At 40.6% G+C, this 25,230-nt stretch overlaps 1 protein-coding gene across 6 annotated transcripts in view; it reads left to right on the plus strand.

The window, feature by feature from the left end:
• The window catches only part of Prorp (protein only RNase P catalytic subunit), a 115,231-nt gene extending 97,503 nt beyond the window's left edge, over window positions 1-17,728 (plus strand). For 3 of the 6 annotated variants that reach the window (XM_087197109.1, XM_087197107.1, XM_087197110.1), the window contains 3 exons: window positions 13,961-14,109; window positions 14,780-14,975; window positions 17,229-17,728. In XM_087197109.1, coding sequence (XP_087053235.1) covers window positions 13,961-14,109; window positions 14,780-14,975; window positions 17,229-17,360 — 477 coding nt within the window. In that variant the 3' untranslated portion in view covers window positions 17,361-17,728. The remainder of the gene's footprint in view (window positions 1-13,960; window positions 14,110-14,779; window positions 14,976-17,228) is intronic. The other 3 variants (XM_087197106.1, XM_087197105.1, XM_087197108.1) reach the window with 1 other exon arrangement.
• Window positions 17,729-25,230: the final 7,502 nt, after the last annotated feature.

The raw sequence follows: 25,230 nt of genomic DNA on the forward strand, positions 1-25,230 counted from the left end.
TGCCAGGAAGGGTGCATGGGAGATAGAATTTTTGAGCACTTCCATGTCTGAAAATGTCTTGATGATACCTGAGTTTGTGGCTGAAAACAGATCTCTAGGTTAGAAATAATACTTTCAGAATTTTGCATACAGTTTTTCATACTTCTAGTGTTATTCTTTTTTTTTTTTTTTTTTTTTTTTTTTGTCTGGTACTGGGGATTGAACGCGGGTCCTTGTGCTTGCTAGGCAGGCAGCGGAACCACTGAGCTAAATCCCCAGCCCCTCCAGTGTTATCTTGAAGACATTCTAATTTGACCTTTTGTGTGTGATCTGCTTTATTTCTTCTGCAAGTTTGCAGAGTCTTCTGTTTCTGGTGTTCTAAGATTTCACTATGTTGTGGTTTGGTACAGGCTGCCAGCATCCATTGGTTTGGACGTACAATGGACTGTTTTAGTCTAGAAACCTTTTGTTTGCTGAGATGGTTGTAGTTATTTTGTTGATGACTCCTTTACCTCTGTGATTCCTGTTCTCTCTCCTTTTGAATAATGAACCCTCAGACTTCCATCCGTACCCCAGCAGAAGCAGTATGGATTTGAGGAGATTGGGCTGCATGAATCTAAGAATTGAATTCTTCAGCAGCTTTTACCTGGTTCTCTCAGTTAAGCCGCACGCCTCCATTCAGCCTCACTCCTTTGCTTCCAGTTCTGGAATCCCTTGAGAATTGTGCACAGTCTTAGCTTCCTCTCTTTAGATCTTTGTTGGATCTGCACGATCAGTTACCACTTGTCCATCTCTTCTCCATCTTCCAAAATTATGTTGCTGTTGTCTTCTAGGACTTTGGATTTGACATTTTAGAAAGTCTGTATGGTAGTTTTTCGTGAAATTTCAAGTGGGATTGAGATTACATGTGTGTGTTCAGTTTACCTTCTTAACCTGAAAGTTTATGTTCTCTTACCAGGTGTTGAGAGAAATTAACACAAAACTCATCCAAACCTGTGATAAAGCCAAAAGAAACATTTTTCTCTCTTATTCTTTCTTTTTTCTTTTTGTTGGAAAGAGGAGGATTCAGTGGAGGTTGGGAGACCTAAATTAACTAATCCAGGCTGTATTGTTTGATAATACCTAACATTTATTGAGTGCTTGTCCATGTGTTTTGTATCTACGTGCATTATCCTCATAATAACCCAATTATTATATCCGTTTTACCAACAATGAAACAGAGGTGCAGAGAGGAAATGTAACTTGCCCAGGGTTACAAAGTTTGTACATAATAGAACCAGAATTTGAACTTGAACAAGCTCGTCACCAAAGCTTGTTCTATTTATTTTTTTATTTTTAATTTTATTTTTATCTGTTTGTTTTGCTATACTGAGAATTGCAGTCAAGGCCTTTGCACTAAGCTACCTTCCAAGTCCTTGTTTATTTTCTTTATTTTGAGACAAGTTCTCACTAAGTCACTAAGTTGCTTAAGCTGTGCTTGAACTTGTGATACAGGGGATTTTAAGCATCACCATCCCTGCCTAAATCTTGCACTTCTAATTACTTTATTGTTAAATTATAGATGCCAAATGGAAAAGTCTCTTGTATGTGTTCAGTTTCATTTGTTATAGAAGCCATTCTACTTGCAGGTCTATGTAAATGGCTTAGAACATTAACGGAGAGGTCCAAACTGTCTTTTTATATAGCCAAGTCTTCTATATAGTTTAGTTTGGGTTTTGGTTTGTTTTTTTTTTGGTACCGGGAATTGAACTCAGGTCCTCGCGCTTGCGCAGCAGGCAGTGAAACCACTGAACTAAATCCCCGGCCCAAGTCTTCTATATAGTTTAAACATTGTCTATCGTATATTGTTCCAGAAAACAAAGTCAATAACCACAGTTTAGGGCCGGGGATTTAGCTCTGTGGTTCCGCCGCCTGCCTTTGAAAGCACAAGGACCCGAGTTTGATCCCCGATACCAAAAAAAAGGTAGAAAAAATAACCACAGTGTACAATTTTGTGAGGCTTTGTAGCCAGACACAGCTGTATGAATTGGGGTAGCTAGGGAAGCTACATAAATGTTCAAGCCTCCAGAGTCCCCGCTCATCACGTTCCTAATCATGATGATGTCCTGTAACTGTTGAAAGTGTTCACATTCTTTCCCGGAGTGAGAAAATTATTTTTTTAAAATAAATTTTATTTTATCCCATTCTCCCCCTGAGAAAATTATTCTGTATACTTGGACTGGATCTAGAACCCTGGGGGAAATTTTTAGTAAAACTTTTGAGGTAGATATTTACATGCATCCAAATAAATTAATCTAATCTTCCTGGAATTCATTTTCAGCATTTAAAATACCTATGTTTTCCTGCCTCATAGGATAGATGAAACCCAGAGAAACTAAAAAGACCAAAGAATGTGCATAAATGTGGAGAAAAGTCACACTATGAGTCAGGGGCCAAATCTTTTGCCTTCTAGACAGCTGTCTCTCAGCTCACTGGGGAAGTCCAAGCAGGTCAGCAATGTCGTCGTTTGCTAAAAGGCTGGAGAACTGTGTGGGTGCTGATGGCATTGGAGCAGACAGTGGTGTGCAGGAAACAGCCCACACTTGACAGGATGTTCCCAAGGCAGGAAGGGCACTTCTCTTCCTCAGTAGGATTGTTTCATTACTAAGGACCAGATGAGATAATTGAAATCTCCCTAAAATACCAAAGCCTGAGGAAAGCAGGATATAGGACACGGTTGTTCTAACGTAAACCACTGGCATCATTTATGATATCATAATGAAGTAATAATATTCTGTTTATATATGTGCTCCCAAGACATTCAAAGAGCTTTAGGGAATGAGTGAGTCACCAAGTAGTTTTAAATCTTCCGTGCACAAAGAGATGGAGGTGGACGCTGCTCAGACTCTGCCCATGCCCCCTGGAAGGACTCCATCAGACTTACAAAGCTTACAGTGCTTGCACACACCCAGTGAAGGTATCCCTCTCCCTCTTCGCCCCAGCTTCTACTTCTTTACCAAAATAGTTCCTTTTCTCACCTTCCATATATCTCCATATTCATCAAGTGCTAATCTATCTCCTATCTAGTATACAGCTCTTGAACAGTTCCAGCAAGAAAGTGTTATTACATCCATTTAAAAAATGGTAGTATGGGCCGGGGATTTAGCTCAGTGGTTTCGCCGCCTGCTGCGCAAGCTCAAGGACCTGAGTTCAATCCCCGGTACCAAAAATAAAATTTAAAAAAGCAGTATCTGGGCCGGGGATTTAGCTTAGTGGTTCCACCACCTTCCTCACAAGCGCAAGGTCCCAAGTTCAATCCCTGGTACCAAAAAAAAAAAAAAAAAAAAAAAAAAAAAGAATGAGCAGCAGGCAGATATTCAAGTATGAATATCTGAGGCCAGCAGCCTTAACCCACAACTTTGGTGGATTTCCTGTACTCTTCCCCCTTGGCATTTTCAGAGTATCCAGAAAAATGTCAAATATAGCAAATATAGTACTTGAGAAATATAGTCGTTATATCTAGGACAGGAATTCTCTTCCCAAAACTTAGCTCAAGAGAAAAATGAGAAAGCAAAGAAGGGAATAAAACTGGATATTAACCAACCTGCATAGGTAGTAGCATCCTAGAAATCTGTAGAAATCTCCATTGCGCTAGTGTAACTTATGACTTCCCTAGTTTTTTCTGTACTCTAAACATTGCGGGCAGGACAATGTATCAATTACAAACATTATTTTTGTGATTTTCCAGTCCTGGAACATAGCCTCAGTAGAGTTCTTTCATTGTCTTTGTCCCTGAAGTGGCTTCATGTCTTTTTAGGTTGTGAGAAATAAATGTCAAAATTAATAACTGCGCTTGGAAGAATATTGGCTTCTCTTTGTTTCTCTTATCTGTTTTTGACTTAACCTCATTAAATCCTGAAATTGAGCCAGACTTAAATAGGGAAACCTCACCCAGTACTATCAATCCTAGCTTGAGCCCCACGTTATCATGGGGTTGTCTTTAGTGAAGCCATCACATAAAAAGTGGAGAAGTATTTCCTGCCTTTTAACACTATTAAGAATAATGAAGGAGGGCCGGGGATTTAGCTCAGTGGTTCCGCCGCCTGCCTCACAAATGAAAGGACCCGAATTCGATCCCCGGTACCAAAAAAAAAAAGAATAATGAAGGAGGTCAGAGAGGCACAGACAAAGGCCAAAGATACCATTCACACTTTACAAATAAAAGAGATCTTAGCAAATAAAGGGAATTTGGAATTTCAGACTCAGGCCAGAACTCCAAACACAGGTCCTATATTGATAAAATGTAAATTTGGAATTCACCCAGCATGGTAGCTCTATCCTGTTAATCCCCAATACTTGAGAGGCTGAGGCAGGAGGATGACAAGTTCAACGCCGGCCTAGGCAACTTAGCAAGACCCATTCTCCCCAAAAACCAGTAAATTAATAAACAAATTTGGAGCCATATATTCAAAAAATGAATAGGAAGAGTGATATTAGATGAGTGATGTTTCAATTATAATTCTACCTGAAATGCCTTTTCACTGAGCATTAACGTGAAACAAGTAGGACCATTATCCTGTCTTCCAGTTGCTGTCTCTCTTGGAGAGGCAGTGTGCTGAAGGCTGTGAATTCCCTTTGTGCTGACTGCTGCTGCCTCTAGGCATTGCTGGCCTCTGACCCTGTCTGGGCTTTATGCTGTCTGGCTCTCTACTTGTTTGCAATCCTGTAGAGACTCCCACACCCAGGCCTCACACCTGCTACATCGCATCTGCACCATTGCCCTCGAGCCTCCAACTCCATCGCCTTCTCATCCTTCCTGCTGCACACAGAAAATAGGAGATATTAGGAGGAATGACTTCACATTTCTACATACACCACACACACACACACACACACACACACACACATACAATCAAACCTTTCTCCATTCAAATCCATCCTTATCCTTCTTCCATCTCAGTGCAAAAGGTGCTCTCCCCACCTCTTCTCTAGATTCCATCTCTTCCTGCTTTCTCTGGAACTTTGTTCCAGCCGTTATCTCTGCTGTACTTGTGTCTTCAGCCTCAACCAGAAAGGCTACTGGCTTTTTCTGATTAAAATATGAGTATTCTCAACTTTTTTCCATCTTAAAGAAAAAAATTAGAAACGTGCTCCCAAGGGTATAGCTCAGTGATACAGCACTTGCCTAGTATGTGTTGTGCCCAGATTGCGAAGTCCCAAAGACCACCAGGAGGCCGTTTCCAATGTAAGCACACGAGGGTCGTTTATTCAAGCTCAAGCAGGGACTCTCAATTGTCACCAACACAGCGGATCAAGATAGAGAGCCCCAAGTTCCAAATTAGCAGGGTTTTTATTGAGAATACAACAAGCTTTGGTCATTAGCAGCCATATGATTGGTTAACATTTAGCAAGTATGAAGTGTAGAATTTTGATTGGCTAGGCTCATTGGGGGTTGAAGGGGATTACGTATAGGTTTTTACAAGAAGAATGGGGACAAGGGTTAGTGGTCTATTGTCACGTACTGATGGTCAGCAGACATCCTGCTAATGGTCAGGACCACCCTGTGTGGACAGTCAGCACGTTAACAGATTGTCCTATAGATAGTGGGCCCAGGACATTTGTTTCTAGGGCAAACAGATGGCTGAGTAATAAACTTAGGAATCTTGAGTTGTGGATTACGTCCTTTGCCCCAGTTCGAGCACAAATTTGAGAGAACAAAGGAGACTGCTCCAAAATGGAGTCATTCTGGTCCCACATATGCGCAAGGCCAAATCCTGGTTCAATCCCCAGTATTGCAAAAAAAAAGACTAAACAAAACCCTTCTTCTTCATGGTGAAGCTTCTGGGAGGTTGGATTTGAAGAGGCCATACCACTCGCTATCTGAAAAGAGAGAGCTGTGCTTGTAGGAGAGATTCTGTGCAAAGCCAGCTGCAACCTTTTGTAAGTTTAGAGAACCAACAGAAATCTCAGTCCTGTACCCTGTAGGACCATGAAAATGTTGCCACTAGATTATAGACCACATATTGGTCTTTATCTTACATAGTGCTTCTGTAGCACTGATAGTCTTTTCCTCCTTTTTTTTTCCTTAATTTTATTTATTCTTATTTTTTTGCAGTGGAAGAAATGGAACCCAGGGCCTCATGCACATGAGGCAAACACTCTACTACTGAGCTACATTCCAGCCATTTCCCTCCTTCTTGAAATGTGCTCAATAGTCTTTCTCTGGTTTTCTATCTTTGTGGGCATTCCTCAGCCTCCATCATAGGCTTTCCTTAATACCCTATTCTTTTTCCCCCCAGTACTGAGTATTGAACATAGGGCCTCTCACTGAGTTATGTCCCCAGACCTTTTTATTTTTTATTTTGAGACCGTGTCTTCCCATTACCTAGGCTGGCCCCAAACTTGCTATCTTCCTGACTCAGCTTCCCAAGTAGCTAGGAATTGAGGTGTGAGTCACCACTCCCAGCTTCACCCTATCCTTTAAATAGTAATATTCCTCAGGCTGCATCCTCTACTTTGTAATGGCACCTGCCATTGTGTTCCCTGATAACTCCCAAGTCTTTATCTGCAGCCCAGAGCCCTCTCCTGAGTGGCAGAGCCACATTATTGGCTGCCTACTGGGCATCTTACACGAGGCTATCAGGGGCTTATCTCATGGACCCATCTCCTCATGGACCCATCTCAGTTCCACCCATCTTGGTTCCATCATCTATCCAGAGGTCCAAGTCTGCTTTACCTTCTCCTTAGTTCCCACACCCACTCAATGACTGAGACTGCTCAGGTCTGTTTCACTCATTCTCAGGCCGCTCTCTTCTCTCCACTGCCAATTTTCTCATTACCTCTTAACTGGATTAGCATACAGAAGGCTCCGAATTGTACTCCCTGTTCTTATGTAGCCTTCTTGCAATCTACATTTTGATCTCTCTAAAATGGTAGACATGTTACTTTCTGGCGCTAAATGCTTTTCTTTTCCTCCATGCTTTCAGGCAGGAAACCTTACCACAGCTCACACAGGCCCTTGTGATCAGACCTTTGCTTTCATATTCCACCTATTTCTGGCCCTCTCCCTGTTTTTCTCCCTCACCTCTGCCTGAGCCACATTTGACACTTTGTAGTTCCTTAGACTCAGCACGCTAATAAAGAGCCCCCACCTTCAGCATGCTGCTCCTTGCCAGGGAAACTCCCATTTCTAGCCTGGATAATTCATCTGACAACCCAAGCTACTATCATTTGGTCTGTGGACACTTCCCTGACCCCCTTCCTCACTCCCAGGCTGACTGAGGTGCCCTTCCTTGCTCTCCCGCTTAGCATGTAGTGCATTGTATTACACTCATCCGGCTGCACACTCCTTGAGGTTGGGAATAACTCTGCCTTTAGCTCTGGACCCCCAGCTGTTCTGCCTAGTGACTTACAGAGAATGTTCTCAGTAATGTTGATAAATGAACTGACCTTTTTAAACTTTATCAAGATCATGATTTTAAATATGCACACACACATACACATAAACACACACAAATGCACACATACATACGTGGACACCAAAAAAAGAGAAATACCTCGGAAGCCAGGTGTGATGGTGCTCGCCTGTAATTCCAGCACTGGGAGGCTGAGTCAGGAGGATCACCACGAGTTCCAGGCCAGCCTGGGCTATATAGTGAGTTCAAGGCCACCCTGAACTACATAGTGAGACCTTGCTTCAGAAAAGTAAATAAAAGTTGAAACCGACCCAGTCTCTAGCTCTAGCTACCAATTTACAGGAGACCAGAAGACTCTGTTACATGGTACCAGGAGGGTGCAATCAGCAAAACCTAACTGTGGGAAATTCTGTACGCTGCATCTCTTTAACTACGAGGGGAAAAAACGGAGGAGTTTATAGAAAGTCTTAAGAGATTTCAAGCAGTTGCAATTATGGAGCTTTTCTTTCGATCCTAAGTTTTAAAAAGTTATGATTCGAGGGCCAGGGATTTAGCTCAGTGGTTTCGCCGCCTGCTGCACAAGCGTAAGGACCCAAGTTTGATCCCCAGTACCAAAAAAAAAGAAAGTTATGATTTGGAAATATGAACACTGGATATTGAACACTAAGGAATTATTATTCTTTTAGATAGTGATATTCTTTTTAGATAACATATTCTTTTGATAGTGATGTGTGTTTTTTTTTTTTTCCCAAAGAGCCCTTATGTTTTGGAATATGTTCTGACATATTTACAGATGAAATGGTAGGATGTCTGGGATTTGTTTGAAAATAATCTGTGAGGAGGAAAGGTGGGAAGGGATTTAGACGAAATGGATTGGCCATGAGCTAATTATGGTTAAAGCTGAATGATGAATACATAGCAGTTCATTATGCTACTCTGCCCACTTTTGTTTATATTTTAAATTTTCTCTGATAAAACTTATCATAATAAAATATACATAACAAAATTCACTATTTTAACTATTCAGTTAGTTTTAGTGGCATTAAAGACGTAACTTTTTGTGTAACTAGTATTATCATTCATTTCTAGAACTTGTCTTCCCAGGTGATCTCCTACAGAATGACTTCTCACGCTCCCCTCCCCAGCCCCTGACAGCCACTGTTCTACTCTGTCTCTGTGAATTTGACTCCTGGGTACCTCATAAAATCAGAAACATTTAGTATCTGTCTGTTAGTGGCTGGCTTATTTAGCATAATGTCTTCATTCATCTCTTATTCATCTCTTGTTATAGCATGTGTCAGAATTCATCCCTTGTTAAAGCTAAATAATGATCTCTTGTAGGCTGGGTGTGGTGGCACATGCCTGTAATCCCAGCACTAGTGAGGGTGAGGCGGGAGGATTACTGCAAGTTTGAGGCCAGCCTGGGCTATATAGTGAGACCCTGTCTCAGAAAAAAAAAAATCTCTTCTATGTATAGACCACATGTACATTTGGGTTGTTTCTGAAACTGTTCTTAAATTCTTTCCTGAAGTTATCTCATAGTAATTATTCATATATATGAGATATAGTTATCTTGCTGAAGAACTGGAATAGATTTCTCATTTCTGTAGACATCAAATCCCAAAGACTGTAGCTTTTGAAGACCTGCAGTCCACACAACCCCAGGAAGTGCCAGAGCCTGCAGAGGCGAGTAAAAAGCTCTAAGAATGGAGAAAGGAAGTTATATTTGCTATTTGGGATTACTCAGGAAAGATCTTGCCCTCATGGGCTTCTCCCACCTGCCAAGCAGCTTTTCTACTTCCTGAGCAACCCTGCAGAGTTATTTCTAACACATGCAGCCCTTCCAATTATATTTTTACCGTAAACTCAGGAACTACATTTCAGCAGCTTTATACTAAAGGTGCATGTGTGACTTATGAGTTTAAAAAAAAATATTCTCATCTCTTTCCGTAGGAGACAAACCAAATTAAGGTAGAAGATATATCAAAAAGTGTTGGAACCAAATATGAATCTGAAACTTGTTCTTAATCTGGTTTTTAGAGACATCTTTTAGACAATATCTCAAAGACAATGGTAAAATAGGGAATATACAAAACAAAACCCCCAGATCAGAAATGAATTTCTTTTAGCTAGCATATAATTGGGTCATGTTTCTTAACATGTAGGATTGATACAAATCTAACTCTACTAACCTTTTAATAGATAATCTACAGACCCTTTATACCTCATGTTATTGATGTATTTAGGGCTTATTCCTGCCATTATAGTCACTGGGCTTTTTTCCCCTTTGTTTTATTTTTCCTCCCTTTCTATGGCCTATTCAATTTTACTTTTATTTGTACATATTTGCAGTACATAATGATCATATTCTTCGTGGGGAGTACATGTGTATAACACAACTTAATTCTTTTTATTCATCCTCTTCCTCACTCCTCCCTCCGTACTCCATCTCTGTTTCCTTTCCTTTTGCAAAAAAGATCTATCCCCCTACTGCCTATTATCTTTTACTTTGCTCTTTATTTATGTTTAAGGTTTCTCCTATAAGAGAAATTGTGCTATATTTAAGCTTGTGTATCTGATTTATTTCACTTAAGATTATAGTCTCAAGATGAATCCATTTTCCTACAGATGACTCAAGTTTGTCCTTCTTTATGTCAGAGTAATACTCCATTATGTACAAATGTCACACTTTGTTTATCCATTCATATGTTGATGGACATATGAACTGCTTCCAAGTTTTAACTATTATGAATTGTGCTTCTACAAATATGGATATGCATGTATCTCTGTAATACAGTGTCTTTAATTCTTTTAAGAAGATACCTAGAAGGGGAGTGGCTGGGCCAACTGGAATTTCTAGTTTTAGTTTTTTGAGGAATCTCCATACTGATTTCCATAGTGGTTGTATTAGTTTACATTCCCACCAACAATGTGGAAGGATTCCTTTTTTCCTATAGCCTTGTTAGCATTTGTTATTATTTGATTTCTTGATGATGGCCATTCTTTCTGGAATAAGGTAGAATCTCAGTATTGTTTCAATTTTCACTTCTGTAATGCCCAGAGATATTGATCATTTTTTCATGTATTTATTGGCCATTTGGACTTCTGAGAAGTGTCTATTCATTTCAGTTGTCCATTTTTTGATTAGGTCTTATATTTTGGCGAGTCTAATTTTTTTTTTTAGTTCTTTATATATTCTAGATAATTAGTCTTTTTCCAAGGTATAGATGGCAAATTTTTTTCCCATTCTGTAGATTGTCTTCACTCTGTTGGCTGTTTCCTTTGCTATGCAAATGCTTTATAATTTGATATGATTCCATTTGTTGATTCTTGATGTTATTTCTTGTCTCATTGGGGTCCTTTTCAGAAAGTCATTGCATGTGCCTATGTTTTCAGTAGTTTTAACTGTTCAATCTTCTAGCAGATTAAGTATTTCTGTTTTAACATTGAGATCTTTGATCCATTTTAATTTTAGTTTAGTATATGGTAAGAGATATGGGCCTAGATTCAGTCTTATGAATGTGGACAGCTAGTTTTCCCAGCACCATTTGTTAAAGAGGCTTTCTTCCAGTGTATATTTTTAAATTCCACTTCTATTTCTCCTTAGTGGGGCATTTTTCTTTTGCTCTGTAATATCTTTGAGCACATCTTTTTGTACAGTATTTTAGTAATCACTCTAGACATGCATCATAGTCTACTGACACTATCATTTCACCAAGTTTCCCATCTGACTAGGCTGCCTCTTTCCTGGTCCTTTAACTACAGGGAACAGGTCTTTGGCATGGTTTTTTTATTTTGTTTTTCCATTTGTATGCATTGACCTCCTGGGTTTAACTGCTTCTTCAGCTCCAAGTCTGGGATATATCAGAGTGGTAGGGGTACTTCACTGCCATGCATAACTCAGTGTCCTGAGGTCCCTAGCCAGTTTGACCTTTTAAATCTGACTTTCAAAGTCTCTTTATGTTTATTTTATATAATGTCCAGTCGTATTTTGCATTGTTCTGTTGTTACCTTGCTTTGTTTTGGTTTAGTTGGGGTTTTTTGTGGTATTCAGGATTGAACCCAGGGCCTTCACACTAAGCTACACCCCCAGCCCTTTTTTTTTTTTTCCTGTACCAGGGATCGAACTCTGGTCCTTATTTCGGGGCAGGTGACAGAACCACTGAGCTAAATCCCCGGCCGCCAGCCCTTTTTATTTATTTATTTTGAGACAGGGTCTAGCTAAGTTGCTAAATTGCTTAAGATGAGCTCAAACTTGTGCTCCTCCTGCCTCAACCTCCCAGAGGGCTGGGATTACAGGACTACTCTAACCACGCATGTCTCCCAGTTATAGTTTTGACCTAACATAGAATTAAGGTAAATTTTCTTTTCTTTTTTTTTTTTTTTTGGTGTTCTGATTTTATCTACAAGGTTTGATCAAAATATATGGTAAATATTCAAAAGATTTTTTTTTTTAATTTGTTACAGTAGAAGACATATTGCCGTTAAATCCTCCTCACTTCAAACACACATATCCCATTGTTCTTGCCACTTTCTAAAGCAATTCTGGAAGTTTTTCGTTATTGTCTTTATGAGATATGATCAAAAGCACAGTGAGTGCTGCTGCCGAGTGCCATCCAGCAGAAAGGCAGGCTTGTAAAAACATTACATGTGTCTTCATCACCTTATTCACCAGATCTGGCACCATGTGACTTTTGGCTTTTCCCCAAACTCAAAATGACCATGTAAGGTAAATATTTCAAATTGATCCAGGACATTGAGGTAGCCACAACAGTGCAACTAAAGACACTTAATGAAAGAGAACCTCCAGAACTGCTTCAGAAAGTGGCAAGAACAATGAGACAAGTGTGTTTGAAGCAAGGGGGGGAGTATTTTGAGGAAGATTAAGGGCATTGTGTCTTTCACTGTAATAAATTTTTTTAAAACTTAAGCATTCACCCTAGTTTTCGATAATACCTCATATGACTGTGACCCAGCCCACTTTGGAATTTATTCCAGAGGAAGTGAGCTTTTTATAGCTGGACTGTCACAGGGTTTCTGCCCACTCATCTGTCTTTCCTGCGTCTTTTATTTATTTCCCTGTTTTCAGAGAGCAGCTGTTAATAGAGACTTCTCCACCACAAGATGGTGCCCCAGAGTAGTTAACTAAATTTTTTCTTTTTCTTGAGCCCCCACCTTCACTTACATTAGTAAACTAAGGGCTATTTATCTGAGCCACAGTATAGCTACAAAACCCAGTTGTGTTTTTCTTTAAGCTTTGTCTTCCTAGCTGCATGGAAACTTAGCCAACCAGTATCAAAAAGCATATTTGTTTAAATATTTTTGTGTCTTTATTATAACTCTGAGAATTCATGTGGAAATTTTAAAATTATCATCCTAATTAATAAGTCCAGTTGTCATTTTATATCTGAGCTCATTGAAAATAATCTGTAATCTTAGCATAGCTTTAAAAAAGGAATAAATGGAGTCCAGGGCAGTGGCACACATCCAAGTACTTGGGAAGCTGAGTGAGACAGAAGGATGACCAGTTCAAAGCCACCCTGGGCAATTTAGTGAGACCGTTATTTAAAAAAAAAAGTAAGTACATTCTAAAACAGGGCTTTATTGTTGCCTTTTTAGGTATCTGAATCCATGAATAATACTTTCTTAGTATAAATGTTTGTTCTTGATTACTAGCCCAATTTTTAAAATAATAGGTTATGACTAAAAATAGATGTTGGGCATATTTTTCAGCTAATAAGAAAATGTTTATTAATCATTTTCAGTACTGTATATGTATTTTCCTCCTAGCTCTTTGATAGTTGAGTAGGAAAAATATTAGGCATTCCCTCACTCAAAGCAAGACCATGTCTTTAAATTTTTGTGTTATTTTTGTAATAACTCCCACAGGTCTTCCACAAAGACAGGACTGTGAAATACCTTTTGAAGAAACACAGAAGCCATTATTCCTAGCTTTGAAGGAAACAGCTGCTATTTTACCAGTTGTAAAGCTTTGGATTTGGGGCTGTCACACTGATCTTTATTCTTCTCTGCTTGAGCTAATACTGGCTCATATTTACTGGGCCAGTTATGTCCAATCTGTCTTAATTTAGAACTAATAAAAAATATAGAACTAATAATTAGGAACAATAAAGCCAATTATTCTTTTCTAAAATAATAAGATAAGTAACAGAGCAGAGTGGACAAAAATCCAATATAAATATATAGAATATATAAATATACAAAAGTTTATCTATTTAGGTTGAAACAGTGTTGGGAGTGTATAGGAATAAAATCCTATCCATCTTGAGGCTCCTTATCTCTATCCCGGTGGATTTTAGGGACCTCAGTTTGAAAACAACTGAACTAATCTATGTTTAGAAACACAACCCCGAATCTAATGTGACCTGACCAGCAGATAGGTGTTAGGCATTAATCTGCAATAGGGAAACATTTTCTTCAAGCTTTCAAAGATGGAAACTTATTAAGCACTGTTTTCTTACCCTTTACCAGATAAGAAAGCCTCTCCCCTGATGTGGCCAGTTAGAAGAATCACTTCCCTTGAGATGTTCCCTTGACCCTTTCGGTGCTGGCTTTGTGTTTTTTAGCTCTTGGACGTCGTGTCTCTACTGGCCAAGCAGAAGCTACAACTGCTGGTGCTGGGCCGGAAGCACATGCTAAAGCAGCGTTCCCGGTGGAGAAGGGATGAGATGGAAAAGGTGAAAAAGCAAGCCAGCTGTTTTTTTGCTGATGATATGTAAGTACTGGAGGTAACAGGTCGATTACACTAGGATCCAGTTGTCAGCTTGTTAATTACCTACTTTTGCCCCTTTAAAAAATGCATGTAATAAATTCGGTATGGTGGTACATACCAGTAATCCCAGCACTCTGGGAGGCTAAGGCAGGAGGATCGCAAGTTTGAGGTTGCTTGGGCAACTTAGCAAGACCCTGTCTCAAAACAAAAACTGAAAAGATAGGGCAATTATTACATATACACAGAATATGTACCTTGACCTTCTAAGTTAGTCATTTAGCAAATATGAGCACTTTCTCTGTTCTTAGTGAACAGCAGTGAACAACACTGAGTCCCTGTGTCCTAGGACTTGCAGTAAGCAGGTGAGCAGAGAAACAGCAGTATCATTCCAGGCAGCGATCATTAGTGCTGTCAGTACAGGAAGGTGACGTAAACAGGAAAGGGTCAGGGCATCACCATTCCCTCCTCCTCAGCACACGCTGGGGTTCTACTTGGTGTCCACCAGCCATAGACTTCTCGGTGGTTTATAATCATCTCTGAGGTCATGTAAGTCAAGAATTCACAGGCGCCTCCAACAAAAGGAAAATAAGCAAAAAGCACAGTGAACTTTCTGACTTCTGTTTTCCGCCTCCTGGGATGTGTGTGATTGTGTCCTTTCTCCCCCTTGGTTCAGCTCACAGGATGACCTGTTCCTTCTGTATGCCACACTGAACTCAGGGAATCACTGCAAGTTTATCACCAATGACCTGATGCGAGACCACAAGGCCTGTCTGTTTGATGCCAAGACCAAACACCTGTTCTTTAAGTGGCAGCAGGGACATCAGCTGGCAATTAGGAGTGTGTTTCCAGGATCACATATAACCTTTCACGTATGGATTCCATTCTTTATGTGATGTTAACGGAGTCATGTAGACAGTAGGAATGTTGTTTGTTTGTTTGTTTTTTAAATGTGACACTCAATTTTTCTCAATTTTAGTTTGGTATTTGACATTAGCCAATTCCTAGAAACAGAGTGTCTGTCACAGCAAAAGTTTTCATGGGCCAAGCCCAAATTAACTGACAGTTTGAAAGGCCTTGGATACCATCAGTTTGTGACCGCAATTCTGTCATCAGCTACAGCTTCTCATATGTATTTTTTGTTTTGCTATTTATTTATAGTAGCTCACAGTTCCTCCCCCCTATGGTTTGTCACAAGTCCATTAAGAAACTCATAATCGGGGCCGGTGATTTAGCTCAGTGGTTTCACCGCCTGTTGTGCAAACTCAGGGACCTGAGTTCAATCCCTGGTACCCCCCAAAAAGAGAAACTCATAATCCACTCCTCTGGAGTCTCAGTGGAGTTCTCCTTTGCTTCTGGTTTAGACACCTATAGCACAGGGATACCTCTTGTGTGAAAGCAGAGGGAAAAGGTTATTGCAGAGAAATACATTGGCCCATGGTAAAGTCTGGTCTGGTGGTCAGAAAATGTACAGGAGGTGTGGAGATGAGATGTTCCTCCAACGCATGCAGAGTTTTAGCTGGACATGAATAAATTCAGGAGACTTATTGCACAACATGGTAGCTACAGTTAATGTATTGTATTTCTTTTTTTTTTTTTTTCGAGACAAGGTCTCACTGTATAGCTCAGGCTGGCCTCGAACTTAGCAATCCTCCTGCCTCTGTCGCCCAAGTGCTGGGATTACAGGAGTGCGCCACCACACCCAGCTTGTATTTTCATTTGTCGATTTTAAAAACAAAAATATGCAAAACAAATTTATAGGAAATACAGTATCAAAATACCAGAGCGCTTCCATCAGCAAAACCAGGACTGTATCAGAGGAAATGATACAGGACAACTGACCTGGTTTCCTCAGAGACAACAACAAAAAAGAAAAATGGGGGGCCGGGGATTTAGCTCAGTGGTTCTGCCGCCTGCCTCGAAAGCACAAGGACCCAAGTTCGATCCCCAGTACCAAAAAAAGAAAAAAGGGGATGGGAAGGGACATTCTATATTAGAAGAGAATTAAGAGCTATTTCAACCTGTCACATACAATAACCTTATTTTAATTCCTATTCAAACAAAAGAACTGTGGGCTGGGGATTTAGCTCAGTGGTTCTGCCTCCTGCCTCAAAAGTACAAGGTCCTGAGTTCGATCCCCAGTACCAAACAAACAAACAAACAAAAGAACTGTAAAATGTATGTATACAAATGTAATAATTGAGAAAATGCAGACAGAAATATAATAATGTTAAGGAATTATTAGTTCTTCTGTTTCATTATTTTTATTTGTTTGTTTTTGGACCTTGCACATGCTCTGCAGCTGAGCTATTCGTTCAGCCAGGAATTATTAACTTCTTATGTACAGTAGTGATGGTGCTCTTACATTTGCAAAATAAATCTTTTATCTTTCCGAGTTACACACGAAAATAATGCAGAAATGAGATACGGGATTTGCTTAAAATAATCTTGGATACGGAGGGTGGGGCATGGCTGACATAGGTGGCTGTGAGTTGAGAATGGCTGAAGTTGGGTGATGGGCACGTGAGAGTTCATTATACTATTTCTCTACTTTAGTATATTTGAAATTTTTCACACATAAAACCAATAAAGGCAACGAGAGGATTCTGTAACTTGTAAATGTGATGCTCCTAGGATGTTCAAGGTCCTTAACCTTGGAAATGAACCTGCCCAAAAAGGAGCCTTTCATACCCATCTTCTAATACTCTCTTCACAGAGTTAATTGCTCTGTGAAAATCTAATGTTGGCCAGGCATGGTGATGCATGCCTGTAAGCCCAGTACTCGGGAGGCTGAGGCAGGAGGATTTCTGCAAGTTGAAGGCCAGCCTGGGGTACATGGTGAATTCAAGGCCAGCCTGAATTATACAGCACATAGCAAGACCCTGTTGCAAAAAGCCAAACAAACAAAAAAGGGCTGGAGCTATAACCTAGTCTAAAAGCCCTAGGTTCAAACTCCAGTACTATTAAAAAAAAAAAAATTAAGTGAAACTCCAGTGTTAAGTAAGACAGGGAATATTCCTCCAAAGCAAACTGAGAAGTTGTCTGAAAAGAAAGGGAAACTATGCAGGTGACAGGAGACCTTGAACTGTTGTTCTCACTGTTTGGCTCTCTTTTTCATCCAACAGCATAGTCTCCACTATGACACGGTCGTGCAGACCACTGGAGACTCATGGCACATACCATATGATGAAGACCTGGTGGAAAGATACTCCTATGAAGTCCCAACCAAATGGCTGTGCCTCCAGCGGAAAGCATGAAGATCCCTCCTCACCCCGCACTGAGTTTTTGTTTGCTCACTCTCCTGGCTGCCGCTGGAGCTCTGAAGTCCATGCTTTTTTAGGGCATTTCCTCTGCCCTAGAGACAGAAGTTTAATGACACTGTTCTGTCCGCTGGCTTATAGCAACAGACTGATACCCGACCACATTGCCCCTAACATTCGCGCTGAGAGCCTCACCCAGAGCTGGAGTGGACAGTGCAGAGGAAGCTTTGCTCCTGCAGGCCTGCTATTCCACTTAGCTTGAGTGCTTCTGGTATCCATTTTGCTGCTTCAGACTTCACCTTCTAGGCCCACCAACTGTTTCTTCTTCATTTTATAATTCCAATTATAAACACTTTTCCAAATTGCATCAACATTTTGTGAACTTTTTTTTTTAAAGAGTTGGAGTCTCACTACATTGTCCAAACTGGCCCTGAACTCTTAGGCTCAAGTGACCCTCTTGCCTCAGCTTCCCAAATAACTGGGACTACAGTCGTACACTCCAGCACCCAGCTTTGAGCTGTATTAATTGTATCACTTGCTACGAGGAATTTCTGAAGTAAACAGATTTTTTTTATTTAATCAATTTTAGCTTAACAACATGACTAAATTTTAATAGTTGCCTCTCTTTTGTAGCCTCTTGCCAGCCAGCTCATCTCACTGGCCCTAGCTTTCAGATGAAAATGTTTATGTCTGCCCTTTGTGACACTTCTTTACCCTTACAGTATGATTTAATATTCAAGAAAAGGCAAAAACTAGAGCTATGGATGTAGCTCAGCAGTAGAGCACTTGCCTAGAATGTTCACGGCCCAAGGTTTAATCCCTAGTACTGCAAATACAAACAAAAAACAGATGGTATGGTGATAAAAATCAGAATAGTTGTTGCCCAAGGAAAGGGACATGGAGAACTTTCTGTAGGTGTTAGTAAGTCCGGAATATGATCTGGGTAATAATAACATAGCTGCGTGTAGACATTAACCCAAACTCATCACATTGAGCTGGGCATGGTGGACATGCGTAATCCAAACTACTTAGAGGCTGAGACAGGAGGATTGGAAGTTCAAACAAGACCATGTCTCAAAATGAAAAACAGTAAGGGGACCGGGAATGTAGCTTAATGATAGAATACTTGCCTAGCTTGTGCATGCTCCTAGGTTCAGTCCCCAGTACAACCAAAAAAAATTAATTACACTGAACACTGAAAATCAGTATATTTACACGCATATAGATATACCTCAAAACCACGATAGTGGCCAGGCATGGTGGCACACACCTGTAATCCCAGCACTTGGGAGGCTGAGGCAAGAGGATTGAAAGAGGATCACTGTGTGTTCAAGGCCAGTATGAACTGCATGGTGAGACCTTGTCTCAAAAAACAAGAAATCTATGATAATGTAGAAAAGATGATTATTTGCAAGAAATCACTTCATTTATATGAAACAAGTAAGGTGTTTTATTCACAGAGATGCAATCCAGAAAAAAATCTCCAGGAGGATTATTTCATCTCACCCATTTACTGACTCGGCACCGAGTCTTCCGTGCTCTAGGCGGAAGAGCTTTCTGGGAGAGTACTTGTTAGTGGAGAGGACTGGAAGGTGCCAAGGATCAGAACGTTCTCACTCATCCAATCTGTTTATTTGCTAAATTTCAAAAACTATATTTAACTCTGTCAACTACACACATTTACCTGTAAGGACCCAAGGATATGTTGAAAACTTTGCTTTCAACAAGCTAACCTTTTTTAAAAAAACAGAATTATCCTAGTTCTAAGAAAAAAAATGTTAAAAAGAGCATTTGTTAAGCTCACCCCAAAGCCTTGCAATTTCCTGAGAAGGAGCACATAGAGATGAGGAAGATCCTGAATTTTAGAGCTAGGGCGAACCTTGAAGAGCATAAAATCCAGTGGCCACATTTTAGAGATGAGAGACAGACCCAGAAAGTTGACTCGACTTCCCTGAACCCCAAGCTAGTTAGGGAGTTGTTTCAGCCAGAGCCTTCCTCCTGGACTCCTAGTCAAACATTCCCTCTCCCAGCGGACACTGCGATTTAGACTAGTTCATGGTGACAGATGGACAGCACATCCCACCCCTAGGTTTTGAAACTTTACTGTTATGCACTTAAGAGAATGTGAGTACCTCTTAAGGGTCCAGCTATCATGGGGTGCCCACCAGCGCAGAGCACTGTAGAAGAGAAATTACTGCTTGTTTTTTTAAAGACAGGGTCTCGCTATGTAGTTCAGGCTGGCCTTGAACCCACTGTGCAGCCCAGACTGCCCTCAAACTTTCAGTGATCCTCATGTCTCAGCCTTCCAACTGCTGGGATTATATGCCTGTGCCACACACCCAGCAGAAATTACTTTTTGTTTATACTGGGGATCAAACTCAGGACCTTGCCCTTTTGAGACAGGCGGCAGAACCACTGAGCTAAATCCCTGGCCCAAAAATTACTTTTTTTTTTTTTTTGGTACCGGGGATCGAACTAGGGACCTTTCGCTTGCGAGGCAGGCAGCGGAACCACTGAGCTAAATCCCCTGCCTTAAAAATTACATTTTTAAAGAATTCTTTAATCCCACTCAAACAAAACTTTAACTTCTGCTATGGTTAATTGAGATGTCTGTTCTTTGTCCAGGAATGGGGGAACTTGCAGGGCTGCTCTGAGTAAGTCACGCTGCCAGTGACCCTGGGGGAGAACAGCACTTCGGCTGCCTGTTTATGTTCTTTTTTTTTTGTACTGGGGATTGAACTCGGGACCTTGCATGGAACCACTGAGCTAAATCCCTAGCCCTGCCTGTTTGTGTTCTGCTCACTGACCTGAAACAAAAGCTACATGTCAAACAAAGTCTTGAGACAGTGAGAAAAAGGAATTCTTTAAGAAGCTATGGGGGCCGGGGATTTAGCTCAGTGGTTTCATCACCTGCTGTGCAAGCGCAAGGACCCGAGTTTGATCTCCGGTGCAAAAAAAGAAAAAAACCCCTGTGTATTTAGCCAGATGTGGCAGTGCCTGCCTGTAATCCCCACACTCTGTGAGGCTGAGGCAGGAGAATCCCTACTCTGAGCTCAGCCTGGGCAATTTAGCAAGACCCTGTTTCAAAAAATAAAATAAGCCAGGGGTGGTGGCACATGGCTGTAATCTCAGCCCTCTGGAAGGCTGAGGCAGGAGGATGACCCAGCATGGGCAATTTAGCCACTTGCCTCAAAATTTTAAAAAGGGACTAGGGAGGTAGTTCAGAGTGAAGGCTCTGGATTCAATTCACATTGCTACAAAATAATAACAGCGAAATGAGGCTGAGGATGTAACTCAAAGTGAAGGACCTGATTCAATACTCAGTACTATCAAAAAAAAAAAAAGGGGGTCGGGGATTTAGCTCAGTGGTTTTGCTGCTTGCTGTGCAAGCACGAGGACCGGAGTTCGATCCCCGGTACTTAAAAAAAAAAAAAAAACCTCTGCTCTAGATTGATAGAATTTTTCAAGTCATGAACAATGAAGGCTTGAAAGGGCATTGACTTTGCCACTTGAAACTGAGAAGGTGGTTTACTCAGGAAGGGGATATTCTTTAGAAGTACCTAAAAGTATTCTTAAAATACTTTATCCTTCCCTCTGGCATTCTCCTGAATTTATCCTATCTTTTTCCTCTTGCTCTTCTCAGACCCAATAAAGAGAAAATCTTACAGGAAAGCCCAGAGTTTATTCTCTCAGGGCTACACTGGAACTACCTCATCTGACGTACCTTATTCTTTTTTTTTTTTTTGGTACCTGGGATCGAATTTGGGTCCTTACACTTGCGAGCCAGGTGGTGGAACCACTGAGCTAAATCCCTGGCCCTGAGGTGCCTTATTCTCTCTTTTTTTTTTTGGTACAGGGGATCAAACTCAGGACCTTGCGCTTGCAAGGCAGGCGCCGGAACCACTGAGCTAAATCCCTGGCCCTAAGTGCCTTATTCTTTATACTAAGTTTTTCTCTGCAATTTTATACAGTTATTGCTTCCTTGCTCTAACTCCAACAGATTTTTCACTTGTTATAACTGTCCTTGGGTACTATAAAAATATCAGGAGTAGGGCCGGGGATTTAGCTCAGCGGTTTCGCCACCTGCTGCGCAAGCGCAGGGACCCAAGTTCAATCCCGGGTACCAAAAAATATATATATATATATCATGAGTGTTTGCATTACTTTTCTTCTTTCCTGATAGCTTCACTTTTTTTGAGGCAAGTTTTTGCTGTGTTTTTCAGGCTGATCTCAAACTCCTGGACTCAATAGATTCTTCTGCCTCAGCCTCTGGAGTAGCTGAAACTAAAGACTCACCACTGTACCTAGCTCCTGATAGGAAGAGCGTATTATATAAGCATCCAAATTCTGGCCCACCATAGGGCATCTTCATTTGCTAATAAAAATTTTTTTAAAAATCTAAATCATTGGGGCAGTTGGGGAGAAGCTAAATGGAGCCTGAATCTGATATCTTTATCTGTCCTTCATCAATTCAGAATTCACAGACTAAAAAGCACCTAAGGGTGTTTTTGTGGGGATGACTGGCAGTATGGGAACAGACACCCCTGATGGAATAGTGGGATTCAGGACTGAGCATTGTTTCAAGTCTGAGACATAAGCACATAGAATTCCAGCTAAGAGACTAGGCAGCTCCCAGGGCCCACAAGGAAGGAGCAAGATTGCCAGATAAAATGGCAGGACTCCCAGAAAATTTGAATTAATTTTTAGAAGTATGTCTCAAATATTGCAGGGATGTACTGCTACATTGTTGCCCTGCAATTCACATTTAACAGACATCCTGTATTTATATTTGCTAAGTCTGGCCATCCTAAGTGAGGATGAAAGGAGAGGAGAAGGGATATTAGGAAATGAGGCATTAGTACAGCCTGGGAGCCCTACAGGAGACAGAGTAAGAAAGGAAGTTTTGACACTTGGGAGGGGAAGAAGGGAAAGAAAACTAGCTTCTCCCTGTCCCAGCCAGTGACAAGCAGTCTGCTTAAATCTGTACCATATAAACAGAGAGTTCCACTTGGAGATCTGCCTAGGGGAAGCCAGAGAAAATAGTGGGATGAAAGAAAACACGAGACAAGAACACAGAAAAACAAATGTAATGAATCTTGTGAAATAATCTTTAATTTTCTTGCATCCTCTTCATTCTATGCTGTCTCAAGATTTCCTGAAGTCCTCTCTACGCAAATTTGTTTTTTTTCAGCAATATTTGATCTCACAGGCACTTCCAGAGACTGACTGCCACATACACAATGTGCTCTGAACTGGGAATTGAAATGAACAGGAAGTCAACTATCTAGTTGACAGCTAAAAATAGTTTTGCTACTAGAATGCCCTCAGATGACTGCTTCATATCAAAAAGATTGAGTTACTAAGATAATCATAATAATTTCTTATAAAGAGTAATAACATGAAGGGTTTTTGGTGCTCTAACAAGAAACTTGATGTTGAGTTCATTTCAACTACACCGAAATGCTTACCCCACTTAATCGTTTTAGTGCTATTTAAAATCACGTCCAAGAAGCAAACACTTGGGAAACCACTAGTAGAGGCTTCAATATCTAATACATTAGAGAAATAAATTCATTTTCAAGAGACAAGGTCAAATTGGCTTTGTCACTCTCAACTGGTCTAGACTGTTTTTTTGGATTTTTTTTTTGGTACTGGGGATCGAACTCGGGCCCTTGTGGTTGTGCAGCAGGCAACAAAACCACTGAGCTAAATCCCCGGCCCATAAACTGTTATTAGTATCAAATTCAGCTCACATCTAAATATTTAAAGTCTTTTTATGAACTACATCAGATCAGAATGTCAGTGTCATGATGGGTGACAATGGAATTCCCTAACAGTTCTGGCCACTTGGCCCTTCTGGAGCACAGTGGAGTCCTGGGCTGGAGAATAAGATAGAGTTTCCACCCTCACAAATCAGGCCCCTTTGGAGATGGCTATGGCAAGCCCACGAAAACGTAAGTCTCACCCAGACTTGTTACCTAAGATGAACTGTACTATTATTTCTTTAGAAATGAATCATTCCCTTTTTTTTTGGTTTGTTGTTGTTGTTGTTGTTGTTGTTTTGAGACAGGGTCTCACTATGTAGTCAGGCTGGCCTTGAACTCACTATGTAGCTCAGCCTGGCCTTGAACTCACAGTGATCCTCCTGCCTCAGACTCCTGGCCTCCCAATTGCTTGGATTACAGGCGATGCCACCACACCTGGCAGAAATAAATCATTCTTGATTTTTTTTTCCCTCTCTTCAGTGACCTTGCTCTAGAATAAGGGTCACATTTTTTCTGTCATCTTTCTACAGCTGAACAATCTATTGGTATTGTTTTTATACATATATATTCCTATTTTTCTGTACATATACACCCATTTGTAAAAGAAGGATCATTTTCTGTAAACTTGCAAAATGCTTTTTTTTCACCTGACAAAAAATGAAAACTTTTACTTGTTCTTTTAGTCTCTACCACTTCTTCCTAATGTAGTCTATTATGTAATTACAGTATGTAAATTCATATTTTAAAAAGTCAGCTTAAATAAGGCTTTGCTGTATACCATAAAGTATTATTCACATAGCTGTACACTCAAACTTCTATGCAAGGCTTGCTTGTGATCAGAAGAAAATTAGTGTTCCAGGAAGCTGTATCCCTGATAATAGTTATTGGCTCAAACTAAAGGTCATATCCTTTGGTACTTAGTCCATTCTGGCAGGGGTGGTCAAATCCTTGATGAAATGGGTCTTTTCCAAGCCAAGCTCTCTGATCTCTAGCTCCTAAAGAAATAAACTCTGGTCAGACCATGTTCTGATTCTGAAGAGAAAGTTTAAAGAAGAATTGCTGCTTTACACAGATAAAAACTTTTTACTTTTTTTTTTTTAGTCAACCTTGTGATCCTTTTTGTTCACAGATATGCCAAAGGAAGTTTATGTTCGGAAATTAGTATTGAACAGCCTGTGCTTTACAAATGTCAACAGGGCACATTATCATCGCAGATTTCAACTCCATTCACATTTTGTTCTCATTCTGAACTTATACTGATGATTTTGGGGCCTCCTTTGAGATGGCCAACCTGGATCTTTTTGAGTACTTAAAAACTCTCATTTCAGGATTTCAGACTTTAAAGGTGAACCACAACCCCCTTACCTGCCCCACTCCCTCAACCCAATCAGCAATTCCTTGACCAGTTCTCAGGCCTGTCCTTTCCAAGCCTTCAAGGCCTCTAGTTCCCATCCCCATCTGGCTTCTGTTGCTTCCCGCCCCACCCAAAGCATGCACGTGAACAGTGCAAATTCTTTCATTCTCTTCCCATGGTGCCTGTCTTTTCCATTCTGCTTCCTGTATAACACACTACTTCTGGAAAAGTCATGAAATCACACTGTTGGAGCTTCATTCTCATTTGAAGGTCCTTTTTTCATCTTGCATTAATTTCTTGAAGGAGCTCTCCTAACCTCTGCAATCTCAACCTGAAAGGACAGCTAGTTGGGAGCCTTCATTCTCTTCCTTGTTAAGTGGGCTATAGAAGTACTTCTGAAACTTGAATGGGCAATACCATCACTTGGGGATCTGAATTAAAATCCTAGTTCTGGGTAGGGGTGTAGATCAGTGGTAGAGCATGTGCTTAGCGTGTGCAAAGCCTTGGGTTCAATCCCCAACACACAGACACACACACACGTACATACACAGCCAGTTCCCTGGAAATACCAATGCTGCAGGCCATAATTTAATTAGTAAAGGGTTCAGTGACCTCCAAGATTTTTTTTGTACCAGGGATTGAATTCAGGACCTTGCACTTTCGAGGCAGGCACAGTGCCACTGAGCTAAATCCCCGACCCAACTCCAAGATTATTATTTAAGTAATAATAAACAACACTCATGATTCT

The sequence above is a fragment of the Heterocephalus glaber genome, unplaced genomic scaffold (genome assembly GCF_053883595.1).
Source record: "Heterocephalus glaber isolate CG9 unplaced genomic scaffold, H.glaber_assembly_v1.0 deba00001662, whole genome shotgun sequence".
NCBI lineage: Eukaryota > Metazoa > Chordata > Mammalia > Rodentia > Bathyergidae > Heterocephalus > Heterocephalus glaber.